General features: G+C 53.9%; 1 protein-coding gene across 1 annotated transcript in view; it reads left to right on the plus strand.

Annotated features, from left to right (window-relative positions):
* The window catches only part of LTBP2 (latent transforming growth factor beta binding protein 2), a 75,317-nt gene that overhangs the window by 25,400 nt on the left and 32,358 nt on the right, over positions 1 to 17,559 (plus strand). The window contains exons 4-8 of the mRNA XM_082000036.1: positions 8,896 to 9,077; positions 10,370 to 10,540; positions 12,155 to 12,355; positions 13,065 to 13,333; positions 14,920 to 15,022. Coding sequence (XP_081856162.1) covers positions 8,896 to 9,077; positions 10,370 to 10,540; positions 12,155 to 12,355; positions 13,065 to 13,333; positions 14,920 to 15,022 — 926 coding nt within the window. The remainder of the gene's footprint in view (positions 1 to 8,895; positions 9,078 to 10,369; positions 10,541 to 12,154; positions 12,356 to 13,064; positions 13,334 to 14,919; positions 15,023 to 17,559) is intronic.

Raw genomic sequence — 17,559 nt, forward strand, 5'->3', positions numbered from 1 at the left:
GTCTCTTCTCACCAAGGCATGAGAGCAGCTGTGTGACTGCGTCTGGCAGCAGCGCTGCGCCTGTTGGTTGTGCTGCTGAACACCAGCTCCTGCATGCAGGCAGGGGGGCCAACGCCAGCAACTTTCTCACCACTTCAGCCCGAAGGAGCGTGCGGCTGAGCTGGGGAGGGGAGGGCTGCACAGCCACCCACCGCGCCTGCCACTCGCCGCACATGCCGCAGGCCAGCCCGTGCGGCTCTGCCAGGGAGGTGGTAGCTCGCCTGGACTCCCTCTCCCTATAAATCCCTGTTTTAGTCTACGGAGTGTGCAAGGTTTGGCTCAGATGTGGCATTTGTAATCGAGGAGCCTGGCCTGGTTCCTCTGCTGGCTCCTCTTGAAGCTCAGAGTGATTGCAGGCTGCATTTTGATTTTTCTGGGAGGCGTTGGCCCGCACTTCAGCTCTGGAGACAGGCAGGTTGCAAACAGCTCTTCATCACACTTGTCATTTGGAAATCATGGTTCTGGCCACTTTATGGGTCAGCATTAAGGTCTGAATGGATCCAACCAGGAGCATGATCTGGTCCTCCTGGTGACAGCCCGGTGCCGTGCCCTTGCGCAGGGCATGTTTCTGCAGCCTCGCTGGGCCAGGCAGGTGCTGTTCCCATGCTTGGAGAGCTGGACTGCTTCCAGGGAGTCAGTTGCTCACTCCCTAATACACGAGAGCAAAGACGAGCACTCGCAGAGTGGCAGGTGGCACATGTGGCAAGGGAAGGGCATTTAATGTCAGCGGAGAGCTGGGCGGAGACGTGTGAGCAGCCACTTTGGCTAAGGAGCAAATTAGACCCCCAGAGCCTGGTTAAAGAGAGCCTGTTCGCTGTCTATGTGCTTATAGAGGTTCACTTACGCGGTGTCTGGCAGCTCCTGAGCAGATAAAAATAGCGTTCACAGCCCATCTCCCCCCTCTTTGTTCTCATGCACTACATGGTGGGCTGGGAGCCAGCTCGGGTGGCTCTACAGCACCGACACTGCTTTGGGGGCCAGAGGACAGAAGATGCCAGGGTGGTGGTGGTGGAGGGACTGAGCTTGGTGGCATGGGGCAGTCACCTGGTGCCTTTGCTGCCCCATGGACTTGCACATCTGTTGCTGCGGTTTGTGCTGAGAGATACAAGAAATCTCAGCCGGCCCCTGGTGCATGTGTCAAGCGGGACAGGGTTATGGAGTTACCACTGCAAGACGGCACAGAAGAGAGCTCAAAACGAGAGCCGTGGTGAGGGGTAGTGGAGGCAGCGGGATGCCAGACTGACATGACTTCCTGGGCATGTGCGTGTGGGGCAGGGAGCCTGACCCTCGTTCCTGCCTGTGCAGCCTCACTTTGGCAGTGCTCTTTGTGCCCAAGGCAAAGGGTGTTGTTGGTGGCACCTCTGCCCACAGGAGCTCTCAAGGTCTCACAGTGGAGGGAGGATTTGGCTGACTCCCTTCCAGCTTGCCTGATGACCTGACTGTGTGTAAGCTGTGCCTGTGGCACTGCGAGGTGGCAGGTGAACATGCAAGGGGAAACCTTGGCAGCTGAAATCTGCTGTGGTAAGCAATAGGGTTGCCACTTGCCTTGATGTCCCCGTGACGGTCTAGGTCCTGCGCCTGGTGTGCCATCTGGCATGAGAACTGGCTGCAGGTGACTGTGAATAGGGCATGAAGGCACCGAGCTGGTTATTCCTGTGGCCTTCATGATACACAGGTCCTGCTGGGCTCAGCCAGGAAGGTCTCCTGCCTGGGGAGGGCTAGTGGCTTCTGGCCAGGAGAACTTTCCTTGCCTTCCACCAAACCCTGGGGAGCAGAGGACTTTGGTCTTTGGTGTCTCACTCACTTGCATGGGGGGTACCAGGGCTGAAGACAGCCGCAGGAGGGACAGTGGGAAGCCTGAAGCGGGCAGGTTGCAGAGCTATCTCTGCTGCTCGTGAGGCTATTAAACTGAGCCCGGATTTATGGACATAATGTGGGTGGGCTTGAAGTCAGGTGCCTTGTATAGTGTGGTTTCTCCCCCCCTCCCGGAGTCCTAACAGAGCTGTCTTCCTTGTCAGCATGTTTGTGAGCTAATTGATAATAAACTTAAGTGCTCTCTAAGCAATGCCTCCCCTGTGCTCCGGGGCCTGGAGCCTGAGCCATGAATCCCGTCTGCCTGCTGAGGAACCTGTTTGGAGTCCAAGAAAGGGGAAGTTTCTGGTCTGCGGTCAATTTGCTGCTTTCCAAGGCTGGCTGCTTCTCTCTTCTCCTGTAGACACAGACGCTGGTGTTGAGGCTGCCCATTCTTCTGCGATGCTTTAGTGGAAAATCGGCAACTGCCGAGCATTACAAAGGGGGAAGTGAATCACTGATTTTGGTCCCTGTGGCCGCAAGCGGGGCGGGCATCTAGCCAAAGGGACAGGCAGACGGACAAGACAGACACCGAGTATATTGTTCGGCGTTTAAAAACCAGGGGAGAACCCGCCTGTTGTCCTAGCAGGTTCTCAGGGGCTGAGCATGACTCAGCCCCCGTCCTGGCTGAGCCTTCTCACCTTGGAGCCGCGCGTGCAGGCTGTGGGCTGGAGGAGCTGGGGTGGGCTTGCCAGTGCTGCAGCAGCTCCCCTCCATGGGACCCTGCTCCCAGCCCTGCGGGCAGCACGCTGCCTCTCCGGGTGGCTGGAGGCAGCAGCTGCGTCCCAGGCAGCAGGCTGGTTGTAGTTGGAGAGATGGAGCTTGTTGAGCTCAGACCCTGGGATGGGGTTCCTGGACTCTGGGAAGATGGTTGCTTCTCTGACAGTTTCTCACCTTCAGTTTTGTTTTGGCCAGTGCTGTCCCACTCTGTTGTTGCCCTCCTGGGAATTGCTCTTTACGTCTCTACGGTCTCTATTATCTCTCCCTGACACTCAGCGGGGTGCAGATTTGTTTCCAGCTGGAGGAGTGACTTTCCAATCCTCATCTGGCCAGCTCTTGCCGTGTCTGGGGTTAGCACCCCTCCCTGATGACCGCAATGTCCAGGATTCACTCTCTCCACAGTGCCTCGGGCCATCCACCCTGCTATGGTCAGTCAGGCTTTGGCTGGGGAGAGGGCGAGGCACGCTGGATGAAAAAACAGTAATACTCTTGTGGCACTTGGCTCTGCATTTCCTTTACGCAAACGCAAAAAACGCCATTTCCCAGCTCACTAGCGATCTGGCCAAAGTCAACAGTTGTATGAAGAGCGGCCGATAGAAGCTAAATCCAGGAAAGACTGAGGTGTTGCTGCTGGGGAGAGGGAAGTGCTTTGAAGATTTTGCCACCTTTGCTTCCAGCCCCAAGGAGGATGCCTGGCCTTCGGTCACTAAGAGAAGCCACAGCTGTGTACCCACCTGGATTCCCTGTGATTCTGTGTACCTAATCTTGAAATTGCAGGCTTTTAAAAAAAATGTGATTGATTCAGAAAACATCAGTCCTCATGTTCATCTGTGTTGTTGCCGGGAGCCTGCCAGATCAGTCTGCTGTTTGCTGTCCTCAGCGGGGTGAGAGATAGCACTCACCTCCTCTGGGTAGGGATGGGACACCTTGCAGATTCATCTGGGACTGGGCAGGACTTCTCTAGCCTGATGTCTCTGAAGTAAATATAGAGCAGAGTGTAACCAGTGACAAAACCTATCTGAAATAAAGTGTTTATACACAGACAAAGGTGCAGTGGTAGGTGTTCAGTTCCCTTGCTAGACGTCATACAGTTGTCATTTGGATCCTGCAGGGATGTGTAGCACTAGAATGTAAGGGACCAGGTCTCCCTCAGTTCTCCTGACTTCTGGCATGTATCCTCAGGGGCTTATGGGGAGTCCAGATCCTTGACCCACACCTCAGAAGAGGGCAGCTACAAGTACTCGTTGGGTAGTTTTGTAGATGCGGGTAACCCTGCCCAGCTTCCTCCCATCCCAAGTCTCTTTTAATTTTGATTCGCAACTAGTACCTATAGGACTGAAACTTTCCATGTGCTGGTGGCGGAGGTCTCTCAGCCAGTGGAGCCACCAGCCTGGTAGAGATAGTAGGAGCACACACATCCATGCTCCTGGAAGGAGAACGCTGCTCCCTCTACCTCCCCTCCTTGACCTGTGTTTCCCCTGGACCACTGCTGCTGTTAGCCGGACACCGTAGAGGTGGGTGCCCCAAGACATCCCAGAAGAAGAGGTGTCCTAGGAGTCTGCATGCTGTTTCTGCCCCACAGGCTGTGCCTGACACAGAGAAAGCTGTCAGCAGCTCTGACGGATGAAGAGCAGGGAAACCAGCTGCTTGGCAGGCGGTCGCCTATAAAGGAAGAGACCACTGCCTCTTTGCAGAGATCTGTGCTGGCCCTGTGCCTGGCTGGAAGAGTGGAAGTGAGTAATACTGCATGGAGGGAGGCTGTAAGACTAAATGAATGTGAAGCCCTTGGACTTTAAACATCCCAGAACGTAGTCCTTGGGGTCTCAACCTCCTCTTCCTCTTCAGTGTCTCTTCCCTGAGCAGGTGGAGGCATGGAAAGTGGTAGCACAAGCTGCCCACTCTGCTGATCTGGAGCTGCCACATCTGTTTTCCATCCTCGCTCTTACCCTTAGGACAGCCACACCAGGGAGTGACCTTATGGCAATGCAGACCCCTGGGAAGCGGACAAGCTCTGGCTATATATATTAAGATCCACCAGATGCTTAGGGGTTGCTAATGCCTTCTGGCCAGGTCTGTACTAATGTGGTGAGCTCAGGTCTATTCCCTGAGACCTTTCAAAGCAAGCCAATCCCCATCTGCCCAGCATGGACTGACTCTGAAGTTTTGGAGGGGAGAAGCTCTGTTTTGTGTTCCCTGACCATGAGCCAGCTGCTCGGCGTGACTTGGGGATGGATTGGGACTGACTGACAGAGATGGAAAGACGCCCTTTGCCATTGATTTCTGTGGCCTGGGGTAGGATGGTGTTACTCAATTCAGTCTACAAATCCCAGAGCTCATCTGCCTAGAATAGAACCAAATAAACAAATTAATTCAAAGCAAATCTGCCTCCCCCCGCTGCGACACACACTGGAATGCTTTGCCAACAGGATCCCAGTAGGATGGCTTTTCCTCAAGTGTTGTAAGCCATGGAGTAATGTTCCTCCTCCATTCTTCTTTTGTGAAGTTGGCACTGCCCCTCACACTAAGTGCATATAATCCACTTTTCTTTGTAACTAACTGAAATGCTAATGATTATTTTATATAAAGCCCTTCACATTGTTGGTTTTTGGGGTTTTTTTTTGTTTTTTACAAAATCTGATGATCCTGGGAATGACAGGAGTTGTCCGTAAAGCCAAGGGGTGGAATTCCTTCAGGCAGGCAATGTGTAGCACCCAGGCAAGCCCTGCCACTTGCATGTAGCATGCTCCCTTCCTCAAGGATAGATATGATGTGAGTATTTTCAAGCACGAGAGCTGTTACTTCCCTGTCTTATGCCACTGGTCACCTTCACCCAGTGACTCTTCAAAACTTGGGGCTGAAGTTGTCCACAAGTGACCAGCACTAGGACAGTAAGCATTGCTGGGCTGGGGAACTCTGACCTCTTTTCCTTGGGGTGCTTCCATCTATGCAGTAAAAGACCTTGGAACCCCAGCCATGTTCACCCATAGGATTATGCTTGGGGTCTCTCACCAGAGATCAGAAAACAAATGTGCCTAAGCTTGCAGGGCTTGGTAGCCTCCCTAGAGCTCCATACAGCTTTTCCTTTGTCACTAATGAAAGCAGCAGTAGCACACCAGCTAACAAAGCAGTAGGTAACAGGCACCAGAAGTTCCTTCGCTGGCAGCAGGGCTGAATTAGTAGCTCAGAAATGTGTGGGCAGGTCATGCCTGGCCCCCGTGGTCATCAGGGGTAGGTGGTACTCTGCAGAATTTCAGGAGAGCTTCTGAAAGAGGCTGGTAGGGACTGAGGTAAGACTGAAATAAAGTTCACTTCTCTGCAATTATTGTGGTTAGCCTTGCTGGTTATTGAAAAACAAGCACTGTTTGCTGTCCTCACCTCAGTTTAGATTTTGATTTTAACAAGACAACAAATATTTTTATCAGCAGCTAACAATTTTGTTATCCATCTGTGCTCCTTGACCAATCCCTCTTGCTCTGTCTCCATCCCTGAATGACCTGTAGCCAGACTCTACTCCAAACAGTGTATGAACCTTCAGCCTGCAAAGCTGGGCAGACAGCCCAGCAGCATGGATTACCTGCACTGCATCTTCTCAGGACTCCTGTTCATGCCTCCTTCCAGCAGCTCAGCCACTCATTTTCAAGGTTTTCCTGCATTAGAAACAATTAGGTAATGAGTATTCAGACTGGGGACTTCTGTCTGTGGGATAAAACTGTTCATTCTTGGATTTCTACAGCTCAAGGCCAGAAATTATCAATAGATCAATAGATAGGCTAAAATCACCTCCAGGACAGCACAGATCATGCATCTTTACTTGGTTATATTTGCACCATTCCAGTGATATCTCACCTCCCAGCAGCACACTTTCGTCTCCTGAAGCGATGGTATCAGGAGTTGGGGAATCCACTACCGGTGTGTTTTTTGCAGAAAGAAAACAGCTATACCGCTGCATGTGGGCATGATTTCTAGGAGGGAATCATTTTGCTTCAGTTTGCAGATGTTGTTTCATGGTTTGCCTTTCTTGGTTAGATTACAAGGCTCTTTACACCTGGTGTTCTGTTCCTGTGGAACAAAACCTATGCCCTGTAATCACAGCACCTTTTAATCCTGTTTTTGTTAAATTGAAGAGATTGAACACCAGCCCTCAAATTACTTTTGTCATGTTTTTTCTTGTACGCTCTCCAGTTTTTCGACATCCCTTAGAAGATGTGACATATTTCACATCAGAACTAGATGTGATATTTTAGCATACATATTCCCTGCTGTGATGAGGATGTGTAAGGAGGCAAAAATACCTCCCTTTTCCTGCAGTGTTTCACTGCCCTGATGTCACGGCATTGAACTGACAGTTCATATTTAATTGCTTGTCATTACCCCTGAAATCTTTTCAGAATTGCTGGTTTCCAGGACCATCTCCTTCTATCTGCAGCTGCTGCCTGCATTCCTTCTTCCTAAAAGTGTAATTCTGCATTTGGCTCTATTAAAATCCCATATTGCTTGGATGAATTTGCCCTCCACAGTGATCCAAACTGCTCTGTGTGATTGCTCTGTTCTCATCACAATACACCACATTGCAAATTTTTGTGTCAGCAGCACACATTATCAATGTCGATCGTATGTTTATTTCGAAATAAAAATATTTACTTCCAGATGAAATCCTTGAATCATGCCAGGCCTCGTACTGATCACCCTGGAACCCATCTAATTCCCTCCCCAGTGACAACTGCTTCTTGTGTTCTGTCACACAGCCAGTTTGTTATTCATTTCACATGTGCCTGATTGACATCGTACTGCCCTGTTTATTTTTTTATCAGAATATCATGGGCTCTCAGCCTGTCAGTGTGCGTGTATGTAATTCTGGTGAATGATGAAAATGGACTCCTTTGACAAGAGTGGCTCTCCATAGACCCCGTTGACTTGACCTCACTTCTATATTCCTTTCCTTTAGTTCCCAGTTAATTGACCTGTTTGTCATCTTTTCCATTCTGTTGCTCAGGGCTGATTTTGGGCTCGCTGGCTGACAGTTACCTTGTGTATCGCGCTTGACCTGTTTGAATACCAGTGCAGTATTAGCTCCCTTTCCATCTCCCCAAATCTTGCTGTTATTTCAAGCTATCCAAGCCAAGGATATCAGTGAGCCAGAGCTGCTGTCAGCCAACTCTTGTTGGATCATGCAGTCCTGTTGGGTTTAGAAACACCTCCCCTGCGCCGACTGTGACTAGGAAGATGGAGACAACCATAAAGTGGGATGGGCATCTCTGGGCACTTTGGTGGGACAGAGCTAGTTTGCCCCAATCATTTGGTCAGAGGTGGAGGTGTTGGACAGGGTATGCAGAAGACCTGTCAGTGCTTAAGCTTGGTTGCAGAGGAATGCAAGGCATAGACTTTCAAAGAAACTCAAGGGGCATATGAACAGCCAGCCTGTTTTGGCCCCGGTGTACTAAAGCCTTTTTCCTTGCATGTGGTGCAGGCAAGACTGAGGGAGACATTTGCTGGTAAGCATAGGGAACCCTCTTGGAGGCTTAGTGCTGCCAGTCAGCAAAAGGGAATGTGCACCAGAGCAAGATGTGCTGTTCTGTCATTTTAATGCAAAGAGATCTGCCTAGTGGTCTATGTGGCTTTATCACAAAGTATAAGAAATGTGACCTTCTGTGCTGGATGGCTTCTTCATGCTTAGTCCCCAGAAAACACCAAAAGCCATAAATGCAGTTGTTGCAGAAAGTTGTAACTACGCTTACAGGAGTGAGTTCTTGGTCATTTTCTCTTATTTGTGACTCTTGTGGGCCAAGTTTTGCTTATTTGCTTATTTGCTTGCCTGGCTTCTCTTCTGACCACTTTGCTGGTTTTTCAGTGCTCATCTGGGGCTGGGAATACAGGTCCTGAAAAAGCTCCCACCATAAGAATGAACTGATTTGGAGCTGCTTGTATTTGCTGGGGGAGGGATGTGGTGGGGCAAGGAGCAGCCCTTGAGCATGACAGGCAAACAGAGGTGCTGCAAGGCAGCCCTGTGGTGGGGCAGCCTGATGTGATGGTACAGGGAGGGTATCCTGGTGAGCACTATGTCCTGCCAGGCTCAGGATGTGGGGCACAGTCCCTAGTGTGAAACAGTGCCATCGTGATGACTGAAAGCAGGTGAGGGACGCTGCTCAGGTAAGCAGGGCTCTGTGTCCTGGTAGTGGCTCAGGCAGCTCGGCAGTGAAGGTTGCTGCATGCCATCCTGGTGGACAGGCACTGTGGGTCAGTGCAGTTACTCGTGAGGAGTATCGGTTCATTTTTTCTCTTCCACAGGACTCAGAGCAGAATTGGCTCTCCTGTCTCCCCCCAGCACACAGGGCCATCACGGACTGTCCGGCGCTACCCAGCCAGCAATGGCCAACTCACCTCTAATGCACTCCCCAACGGGAATGGACATGAGCAGAGCAGCTCTGGGCCACACACGATTTCCCAGGAGCACACCGTATCTGCAAGGGGTAAGGGCTGCCACAAATCTCCAGGGCTGCCACTCTCTTGGGGCTTCTTGTTGGGGTGTCCTGGGGAAGGGCAATGGTGTGACTGAGGATGCCCAAGAAACCCTAGACTCCCAGGACTGTGCCGCTGAGTGGGATGGAGAGGGAAGGTCGGCATGGGCATTGCTAGGCTTGGTGAAGAAAGAGACCCTACTGGAGGAGAGGGGAGCAAAATGTTGACGGCAGGGGAGAGGAGACAGGGGGATGTGACAGATGCCTCCCAGAGGTGTTGAACATCACCCCAGCATGCTGTCCTGAAGGGGGGATTGCGTCGGTCTGTAGGAATGGTGTCTCCCAACTTTCTCATCAGCCTGAGCAGCCCTCGAGATCAGATTGTGCAACCAGCATCTAGTTCTTCCCGTTGGCTGCCCCCTTGATGCCTTCTGACATGAGCAGGGATCAGGCCAGGCTGCTGGGACGTGCAGTTGCGGAGGCAGAGCCTCAGCAGCTCCCCAGCTAGGACAGATGCAAGTTGTCTTTTGCAGCTTGGCCCCCGCTGAAGCCATGGTTCCCCAAGGAGGCACGATGTGGCATCTCAGCCCTTATGAGTAGGGCCGTGAGCCTGACTGAAGGTGTAATTGAAAGTGGGGACTGAAATGGGGAGAGTTGGGGGTGAGCACACCCAGGGGGACACCCACAGAAACAGCTGTCTCGCTGGGCAGGGGTGGAGGGCTATGGTGTCAAGCCAGCTGGTTACACAACAGTTCCGCCTGTTGCCCATTTTCTGCAAGCCCACAGGAGCTCTGAGTGCCATTTCTCCCCTTATCTAATGTGAGGATGGTGAGGAACCACAGGTAACTGCAGGAGGCCAGGGGACACTTACATGGAGACATTGATTTTCTCAAGCGCTGATGCTCTCTTTGATGGATACCAGTGTGGCTGTTTGTGTGGGAAGTCTTACAGTGGTTTAAGGGCAGCCTGTCTCCCTGCTGCTGACATGGCTTGAGGAGAAGTACTGTCTAAAGCAAAAGAACACTCTTTATACTGGAGTTAGCGCATGTGTGTCCCTTCACAGGAAATTATGCCGCCCCAGCTGGGCAGGCAGAGTATGCTGCTGGCCATTTTTCATGTGTTGATAAACCTTTAGTGATGCTGGAGCAGAGGCTGGAGTGAGCAAGGGGCAAGGAGACACACTGCCCCCGGGAGGGACACAGCCCCCTCCTTGCTCTGGGGATGCTTTGGAGCTTGAACTGCAGATTATCAGCCCCCTGGCCTGGCGATGCTGTTTCCACTTAGCACTATTTTTTTTTTCATAGGGGCCAACCTGACAGAGAAGATTAGGAAGATAAAAATTGTCTTCACACCCACCATCTGCAAACAGACGTGCCGGAGCGGACGCTGCTACAACAGCTGCGAGAAAGGAGACACCACCACTCTCTATAGCCAAGGGGGGCATGACCACGATCCCAAATCTGGCTTCCGCATCTGTGAGCACCCCAAGGCCCCTGGCCCATCTTCTTGTCTCCTACCCCCCTCTCTTACTTCTGCCTTTCCTGCCTCTACAGGCTGAGGGCTTGGGCTGCTATAGGGATGGGAGGAGATGGCCTCTCTCAGTGCCTTGGAAGATGCCTCCTGGGCTCTTTGGGGCTTATTCTGTCTCTGTGGGAGGAATACAGACCTTGCCTCATTGCTCTCTTTCCTGGACAAGCAACTTCTGTTTCCATCCCACCCCAGGTAGGGGAGATGTGTGTGTTTGAGTCAGGCCTGCAGCCAAGCCTCACCACGCCACCCCCTCCTTCTCAGAGCCAGCTCACTGCTTTCGTTGGCATCCAGTCTTGGGGCTGACTTTCATCACCTAATTTCCTCCTGTTCTCTCCTTTCACTCACGTGGCAGCAAGGGGAGCTGGCTGCATGTTGCAAGCTGTTTCTATAAACAGGGCTGCTGCTCACCTTTCAGAGATGCTGGGGTTGCTCATCAGGTCACTGGGATACCCAGCTGTGGGTTGCGCACATCCTCTTGGAGCCAGTTGGTGGGAGCAGTCCACAGGACCTGGTGGGACTCGTCCTCTGAAAGCCTCTGTAACTTTCAAGTTCTTCTAACACTGAGATAGTGCAAAGTCTGGCTGTTGTGGACACCGACAGATATGGGGTTCATGGGAATTTCTGCCTAGATCCCAGTCCAAAGATGTGTCTCCTCCCCCCAAAACTGGTTGTTGGGCACAAGCAAATGAACTCAGAGCAGGATGGGAGCTCCTCTCCTGGGATGAACCTAACAAGCCATCTGGGGATGTGCAGCGGCAGCGTCTCATCTCACACTGAAATGAGTCAGGATGATCTGTCAGGAAATCCCGTGCCTTGCCTGAGTGTCGCTCACACTGAGAGATGCAGTGGGTTGCTCCAAGTATCTGATGAGGCCAGAAAAGATGTGACTTCAGTTACATTTGTGGATGCTTTTTCCAAGCCTGTGCAGACAAATTGCTCCTAGTTCTTTTGTCCCACTCCACGCTTCTCCCACTTGAACTGCTGGCAGGGCCAGGGCTGGCCAGGAGACAGGCTCTGAGCACGTGGCTTTCTGCCGGTTCTCTCCTTCTGCCTCTCCCATCCCCACTGAGCTCCCTTCTGGGCTGGGAGTAAAAACCCTGCCAAGTGGGGAGGAGGCGATGCAGGAGAGAAGGAATTGTGCTGACTTGACCACATGTGGCTGCCATAGCTCCTGCCCCACTCCGAGGGATCCTGCTCTGCCAGTAACACCACCTTGGCCCTGGGGGGCTGCCCCACAGGGCATAGGTGCCCCAGGCTGGCTATGGCCCCAGAACCCAATGGAGGACTCATCATCCTCAACCCACAACTCCAACACTGAGCAGAGCTCAGGGAGGACCCCAGCTTCTCCACCTGCTGCCTGCTGGATGGTGGTGCACAGCAGGGACCCCCAGCTGCCTCCAGGCCACAAGTGCTGACCCCAGCCCAGTGCTGCATCTGCTACTTGGGCACCACGGGGCTAGTGCTGGCCCAGAGACAGGTGCCTGGCCTTGCCCAGCCGCCCCTTGGCTAGAGGCAGTGTCTCAGTTTCTCTGCTAAGCAAACCTCTCTTTGCCTTGCAGACTTCTGCCAGATCCCCTGCCTGAACGGAGGGCGCTGCGTGGGCCGGGACGAGTGCTGGTGTCCCTCCAACTCCACAGGGAAATTTTGCCACCTGCCTGTTCCCTCTCTGGAAAAGAAACAAGGAGGGAGAGCCCCAAAGACCCTGGCCAGTGGCTCTATGAAGCACTCCACCTACACCCTGCCCTTGTCCAACCAGCTGGGTGAGCGTGGCCGGGGGCTCCAGACCCCGCATTCCTCTGCCTGCTGAGGCATCTGGCATGGAAAAGGACGTTTGCCCCAGCACCTTGCTCTTGAAAAGCCGTGGGCTGACCCTCCTGGGACTGAAGGGCGGCTGGGGTGGTGGGTGTGGGAAGCAGGGAGAACGGGAGAAATGCTGTGGGGAGCAAGGGATGGATGGGGCTAGCACTGGACCAGGTGCAAGGGATGGGTGTCAAGTCAGAAGATGCTCTGAACTCCTAAACTCAGTGCTGGAATTAGGTTAAAAACAGTCACTCTCAGCACCATTTCCTGTGCCGGTGGCTCCCTGCTGGTGTTAGGTTCTTTTGCCAGAAGCCCAGGTCTCCCTTATGTTTCTGAGTACTCCTGCTTGGGTGCTCCTCAGATTTTCAGGGGAGCCATTAACAGGCCTGAGGAGGCCACTATCTCCTTATGCTTGCCTTTTCAGGCCAGGTTGTTAGCAAATTGGTTGCCTTAGTTTCTGAAGGCCTCAAGTTGCTGGGGAAAGTTTTTGGTATGTTTGTCCTGTTTTGGGGCCAGAGAATGGTTTTCTTTTAGATGCAATCTTCCTGTAGATTTCCTGGTGGGGTCAGTCTGCCTCTCCTCCATTGTGACTTTGTTGATGATGAGATGCTCTTCAGTTGCCAAACTGTCGCCAGATTGTCACAACTGTGGTATAAACTCATCTTCCAGCTTCCCTAAACCCTTCCCTGGTGAACGTCCACATCAACCACCCTCCAGAAGCCACCGTGCAGATTCATCAGGTGGCCAGGGTGCGGGGTGATGCAGAGATGTCAGAGGAGAACAGCGTGGAGGCAGTGCTGGTGCCTCAGCTGGCCGCCGTGCCCTGGTACACCTATGCCCATGGGAATGGCAACAGCATTGCCACAGAGAGTGGCCAGCAGCAGCAGAGAGCCCCAGGGCTGCTGGGGAGGTGCTTTCGGGAGGCTCTCCATGGGCAGGTAAGGCATCACCCATCAAGCATTGGAGGGCATGTGTGTAGATATGTTTCTTGTTCTGGGGAATGGGTGCACTGCCAGGGAGGGTGGCCTTTCATTGCGTGAAGCTTTTCGACATCAGCGTGGGCATCACCCAGGTGCCGTGGGCATGGGCAGCAATGTGTTAGAAGAAAATCCCTTCTTTTGGTCCAACAGGGAGACCTTACTTCCTTGCCCTGACCAGGCTGTGCCCTGGGGCAGCACAGCCCAGACTTGATGGCTTTCACACACAGTCTCGTTTAAAAAGGGTGCCCTATTTATAGCAACATTTACAGCCACACTCTGCGATTATTGTAGGAAACATATAAAACATAGGAAAATTCCTTTCCCTCTCAGACGATAAATGAAAGTCTGATTTCCATGGAGCGACGCCTTCCCGGGCAGCTTGGTTGGGGCTTGGGAAGCAAATGCACGTGAGGGGCTTTCTCACCCCTGTCCCGCAGTAATCATAATTTCTTATTTTGTCTTTCCCCATATGTTTTTCTTGCGTCACTGGAAAAGCATGGGAGGTTTTTGGCACCCACAGGAACACCTGTGAGCTCCCCTGGAGCAGCTCGCTCTCAGCAAGACCCCCTGGCTGGGCAGCCTGGGACTTGGCCCCCTCCCAACTGCTCCCCAGCCCTTTTGGGGGATTGCTCCCAGTTCCCATCCTGTCCTTCAGTTGCTCCCATCCAAGCCGTTTCTAGCAGAATATGTTCTCAGCCATTCCCTAGTGCAAAAATAAATGAGATCAGACCCTGGGGCTGGAAAAGCCCCACTCCTCCATGGGGAGACGGCAGCTCTCTGCCCCTGGGAACAGATGGTGATGCACTGAGATGCTCGCAGATGCCCGGAGAGGTTGCGGGAGATGCTCTGCGGGGGGCAAGGGGGGTGACGGCGGGTACCCTTGCAGCGCTTGCACCTCGCCCAGCCGGGGTGATGCTGTTCCCGGGAGAGGGCGAGGAGCCCAGCGGGGAGCGCTCGCCTCTCCCCGCTCAGCCGCAGCCGAGCCGATCGGTATGCGAGCGCTGGGCAGGCGGCCACGCGCGCCTGGACGGGGGCCAGCTCCGGCCTGTGGGCCATGGCGGCTCCGCTCTAATGGGGAAGCCTGTAATCCAGAGGGCCTTGCCGGGGGGGCAGGGGGGCGGGAAAAAGAGACTCATTAAGCAGAGGAAAGTGCCTGACCGCAAGCTCCCTGCGGGGCTGGAGTGGTGCACCCATTTCGCTGGCTAATCAGCCAGGCACGGGGCTGATCCCAGGGCTTTGCTGGGTGATATCATCTCTGGTTCGTCTCCTGCTCCGTTTGATGTCCCCTTCCCCTCCGAGGGGTGCAGCTGAGGGAGTCTCGTGTTTTTCTGTCTGCACAACTGTTTACTGTCTTAAACTGCATCCCTGGTCCCACCGTGTCCTGGTGGGAAGCTGTGCCAGGAGGACTGTGCCAGCTGCTGACCCCAAGCCATTGTCCCCCATGCTGGCTCTGCCACCGCCACCACGCCAGCTGGCCACAGCCGACAGGCGTGCATCCCCTCCCCGTCCCGCAGAAGCCTGACCCTCTGGTCCTCTCTTCGCAGTGCACCAACGCCCTGCCGGGGCTGACCAAGCTGGAGGACTGCTGCGGCAGCGTGGGGCTCTTCTGGGGCGCAGAGCAGTGCCTGGCCTGCCCGCCGCGGCCAGGTGAGTGCTTGCTGCCACGCGGGACAGCATGATGGACAGCCCGTACCCTCAGCAAGCAAAAATAGTCAGGCTGCCTCACACGGCTGAGGAGGTGTGTAGCAGAGCCACGGGTCCCTCGCTGCGTGGCTTTCCTTTGCCCAAGGCCTTCAGAGGCGGGCAGCGCGTCCAAGGCGGTGTGTGGGGCCATGCCTGCTCCACTGCTGCCTCCAGGCTCAGTGCTTTCTCCCCAAACCGCTGCTGCAAAACCCCAGTGCGGCCAGTGGTTCCTGCTGTCCCAGCCCCACTCGGAGGGAGAAACGGGAAAAGAGCGGCCGTGGTTTTAGGAGGTGCAGTCCCAGAGCGGTGGAGGAGGCTGCAGACTTGGTCCTATAGAGTTACGGGCTTGCTCTGGGCCCAGCACGGGCTTGGCAGGGGCTCTGGAAATAACACTACATCAAACAATTGGCAGGAGAGCACCCGGGGTCTGTTCCAGGGGCATGGGCGTCCAGCCCCGTTTCTGCTGCGCTCGGGAGCCGGACAGACTGATCCAGCGGGAGACGGGGATTCCTCGGCCACTTCGCTCGGGGTGCTCCATGATGGGCATGGCCTCTCATGCTGTGGCCCCATCCCCTATCCTGGGGGAGAGGCTGTGCTGAAGGACTCCTGGCTGGGGGGAGGCAGCCCTGTGGGCACAGTGGCTCCAGCAGCCGGTGCTGGCCGGGTCTGGTGCAGGGGCAAGGTGCATATGTCCTGTGCAATGTGGACTGGGAGCTGCTCGCCTCACCCCTGCCTGCCTGTCTGCCCCTTTTCATCTCTGCCTGGCTGCTCGTTCACATGCCTTCACTGGATTGAAGGACTAAATTAAACAGACCCCATGGTCCAGGAGACTTTGACCCCTGAGGAGAGCGGAGGTGTCCAAGGCGGCAGGTTTTGTGCAAGCCACTGTGGTGTTGGTGCCTTCTAGCACTGCCCAGGGGCTGTCCCGCTCACTCGCACGCACGCTCCCAAGAGCTGTTTGCATCTCATTGTCCTCCCTTGATTCAGTTCCTCCTCAGCCAGGGGTAGAGCAGTCTGGAGCCAAATTCCTCACAATCACAGACGAGGTTGTCAGCATCCTGGAACCCAGCGCAGATCTGGGGAGCTCTGATTGCTGTCATCTTCCTGCTCTGTACAGCTCTGCTGTGGCCCCAGGCCATGCTGCTGCATGCCTGCCCTCGTCTGCATGCCAGCCCCGAGGGAGCCTTGGGCTGGGGCATGGGGGTGACTGTGGGGTTGCCAGGCCCACCACAAACAAGGAAATGCTCCATATGGACCTCAGCCCCCTTCTTTTCATCCCCAACCTTTGTATCCCCAGTCACGGCTTTCTCCTCCCCATCTCGCAGCAGCCTCCCCGTTTCTCACCCGGTCTCTCTGATGCCTGCATTGGGAAGCAGGGGGGCCACTTAACGCTTCTGTTAGGCTGCAGGTCGCTGCAAAATCTCTGCACCTCCTTTCTCTTTCTCAATGCCAGGGTACTAGGTATCGCTTAGCGGCCAGAGCCGCAGCAGTGTCTGCTCTGCTGGACTTTGATCTTCAGGCTTCAGACTGCATCTGTAATCACAGGCTTCCAAGATGTGAAAGCAAGCACGAAATACCCCATTTGTTCCTTGCAGTCAGCCAGCCAGTAGACCAAATGCACTTAAATGCCTCCTAGCTGCCAGCAGGTCCCACTTCCACAGCTCAGCACATGCCCCGTGTCCCAGCAGCAGCTGAAACTCAAGGGAGGTTGCTGCTGCTGGTCTTCGTTGCATGGACAGATGCTTGTCTGGCTTTTTTTCAGATTAGTTCCATGGGGATATGAAAAATGTATCCCCGTGGGTCTTCTGTCTTCCTGTGCCACAAAAAAATCCCAGTCTCAGTCCCTCTGGCTTTGGGTGATAAAGTTCCCCGTTGGAGACCAAACGGCTCTTGTTGATTTTGGCAGGAATTCAGGATAGCTGAAGGGGCCATTTTCATCCTCTTTAATCGTGTGCAAGTATCTTCCTCCTTTGGCTACCTCTGATTGACTGCCCCATAACAACCCCACATGCAGGAGACCACACAGTGCAAGTGAAGGGAGCTGTAAGGCAGACACTCGATGGAGGCAGCCTAAGAGAGCCCAGCTGCTGTGAAGTGAGAAGCCTAGGTGGCTGGCATGCTTTTCTCTGGCGTGCTGTCTTCACACACCAGAGATCTCACCCCAGAGTGGAGCCAGGGAAACTGTCCTTCCTCCATGATCTGATGGTTCTAACAGAGCTATCAAGCACTGTAGACTCTAATCACCCTGTGCCTCCTCTGCCAGGGCTCCCAGGTCCATGCCTGTCCAGCATGAAGGCATCATGCCACATCATTTCTGCCTGTAGACCACATCCCACACTTACTTACATCCCTTCTGTCTCCTTGTCTTGCTGGCCTGTGTTGTGCTCACTCAGAGTCACAGGGCTGTAGTTCAGTGACCTGGCGTCTCGTGCACAGAGATAACATGTCCAGTGGATGTTTCCAGCTTTCTTCTTGGCACTGTGGTCTTCGGAGAGAACTTC

Source organism: Phaethon aethereus (genome assembly GCF_964289735.1).
Source record: "Phaethon aethereus genome assembly, chromosome: 5".
Lineage (NCBI taxonomy): Eukaryota > Metazoa > Chordata > Aves > Phaethontiformes > Phaethontidae > Phaethon > Phaethon aethereus.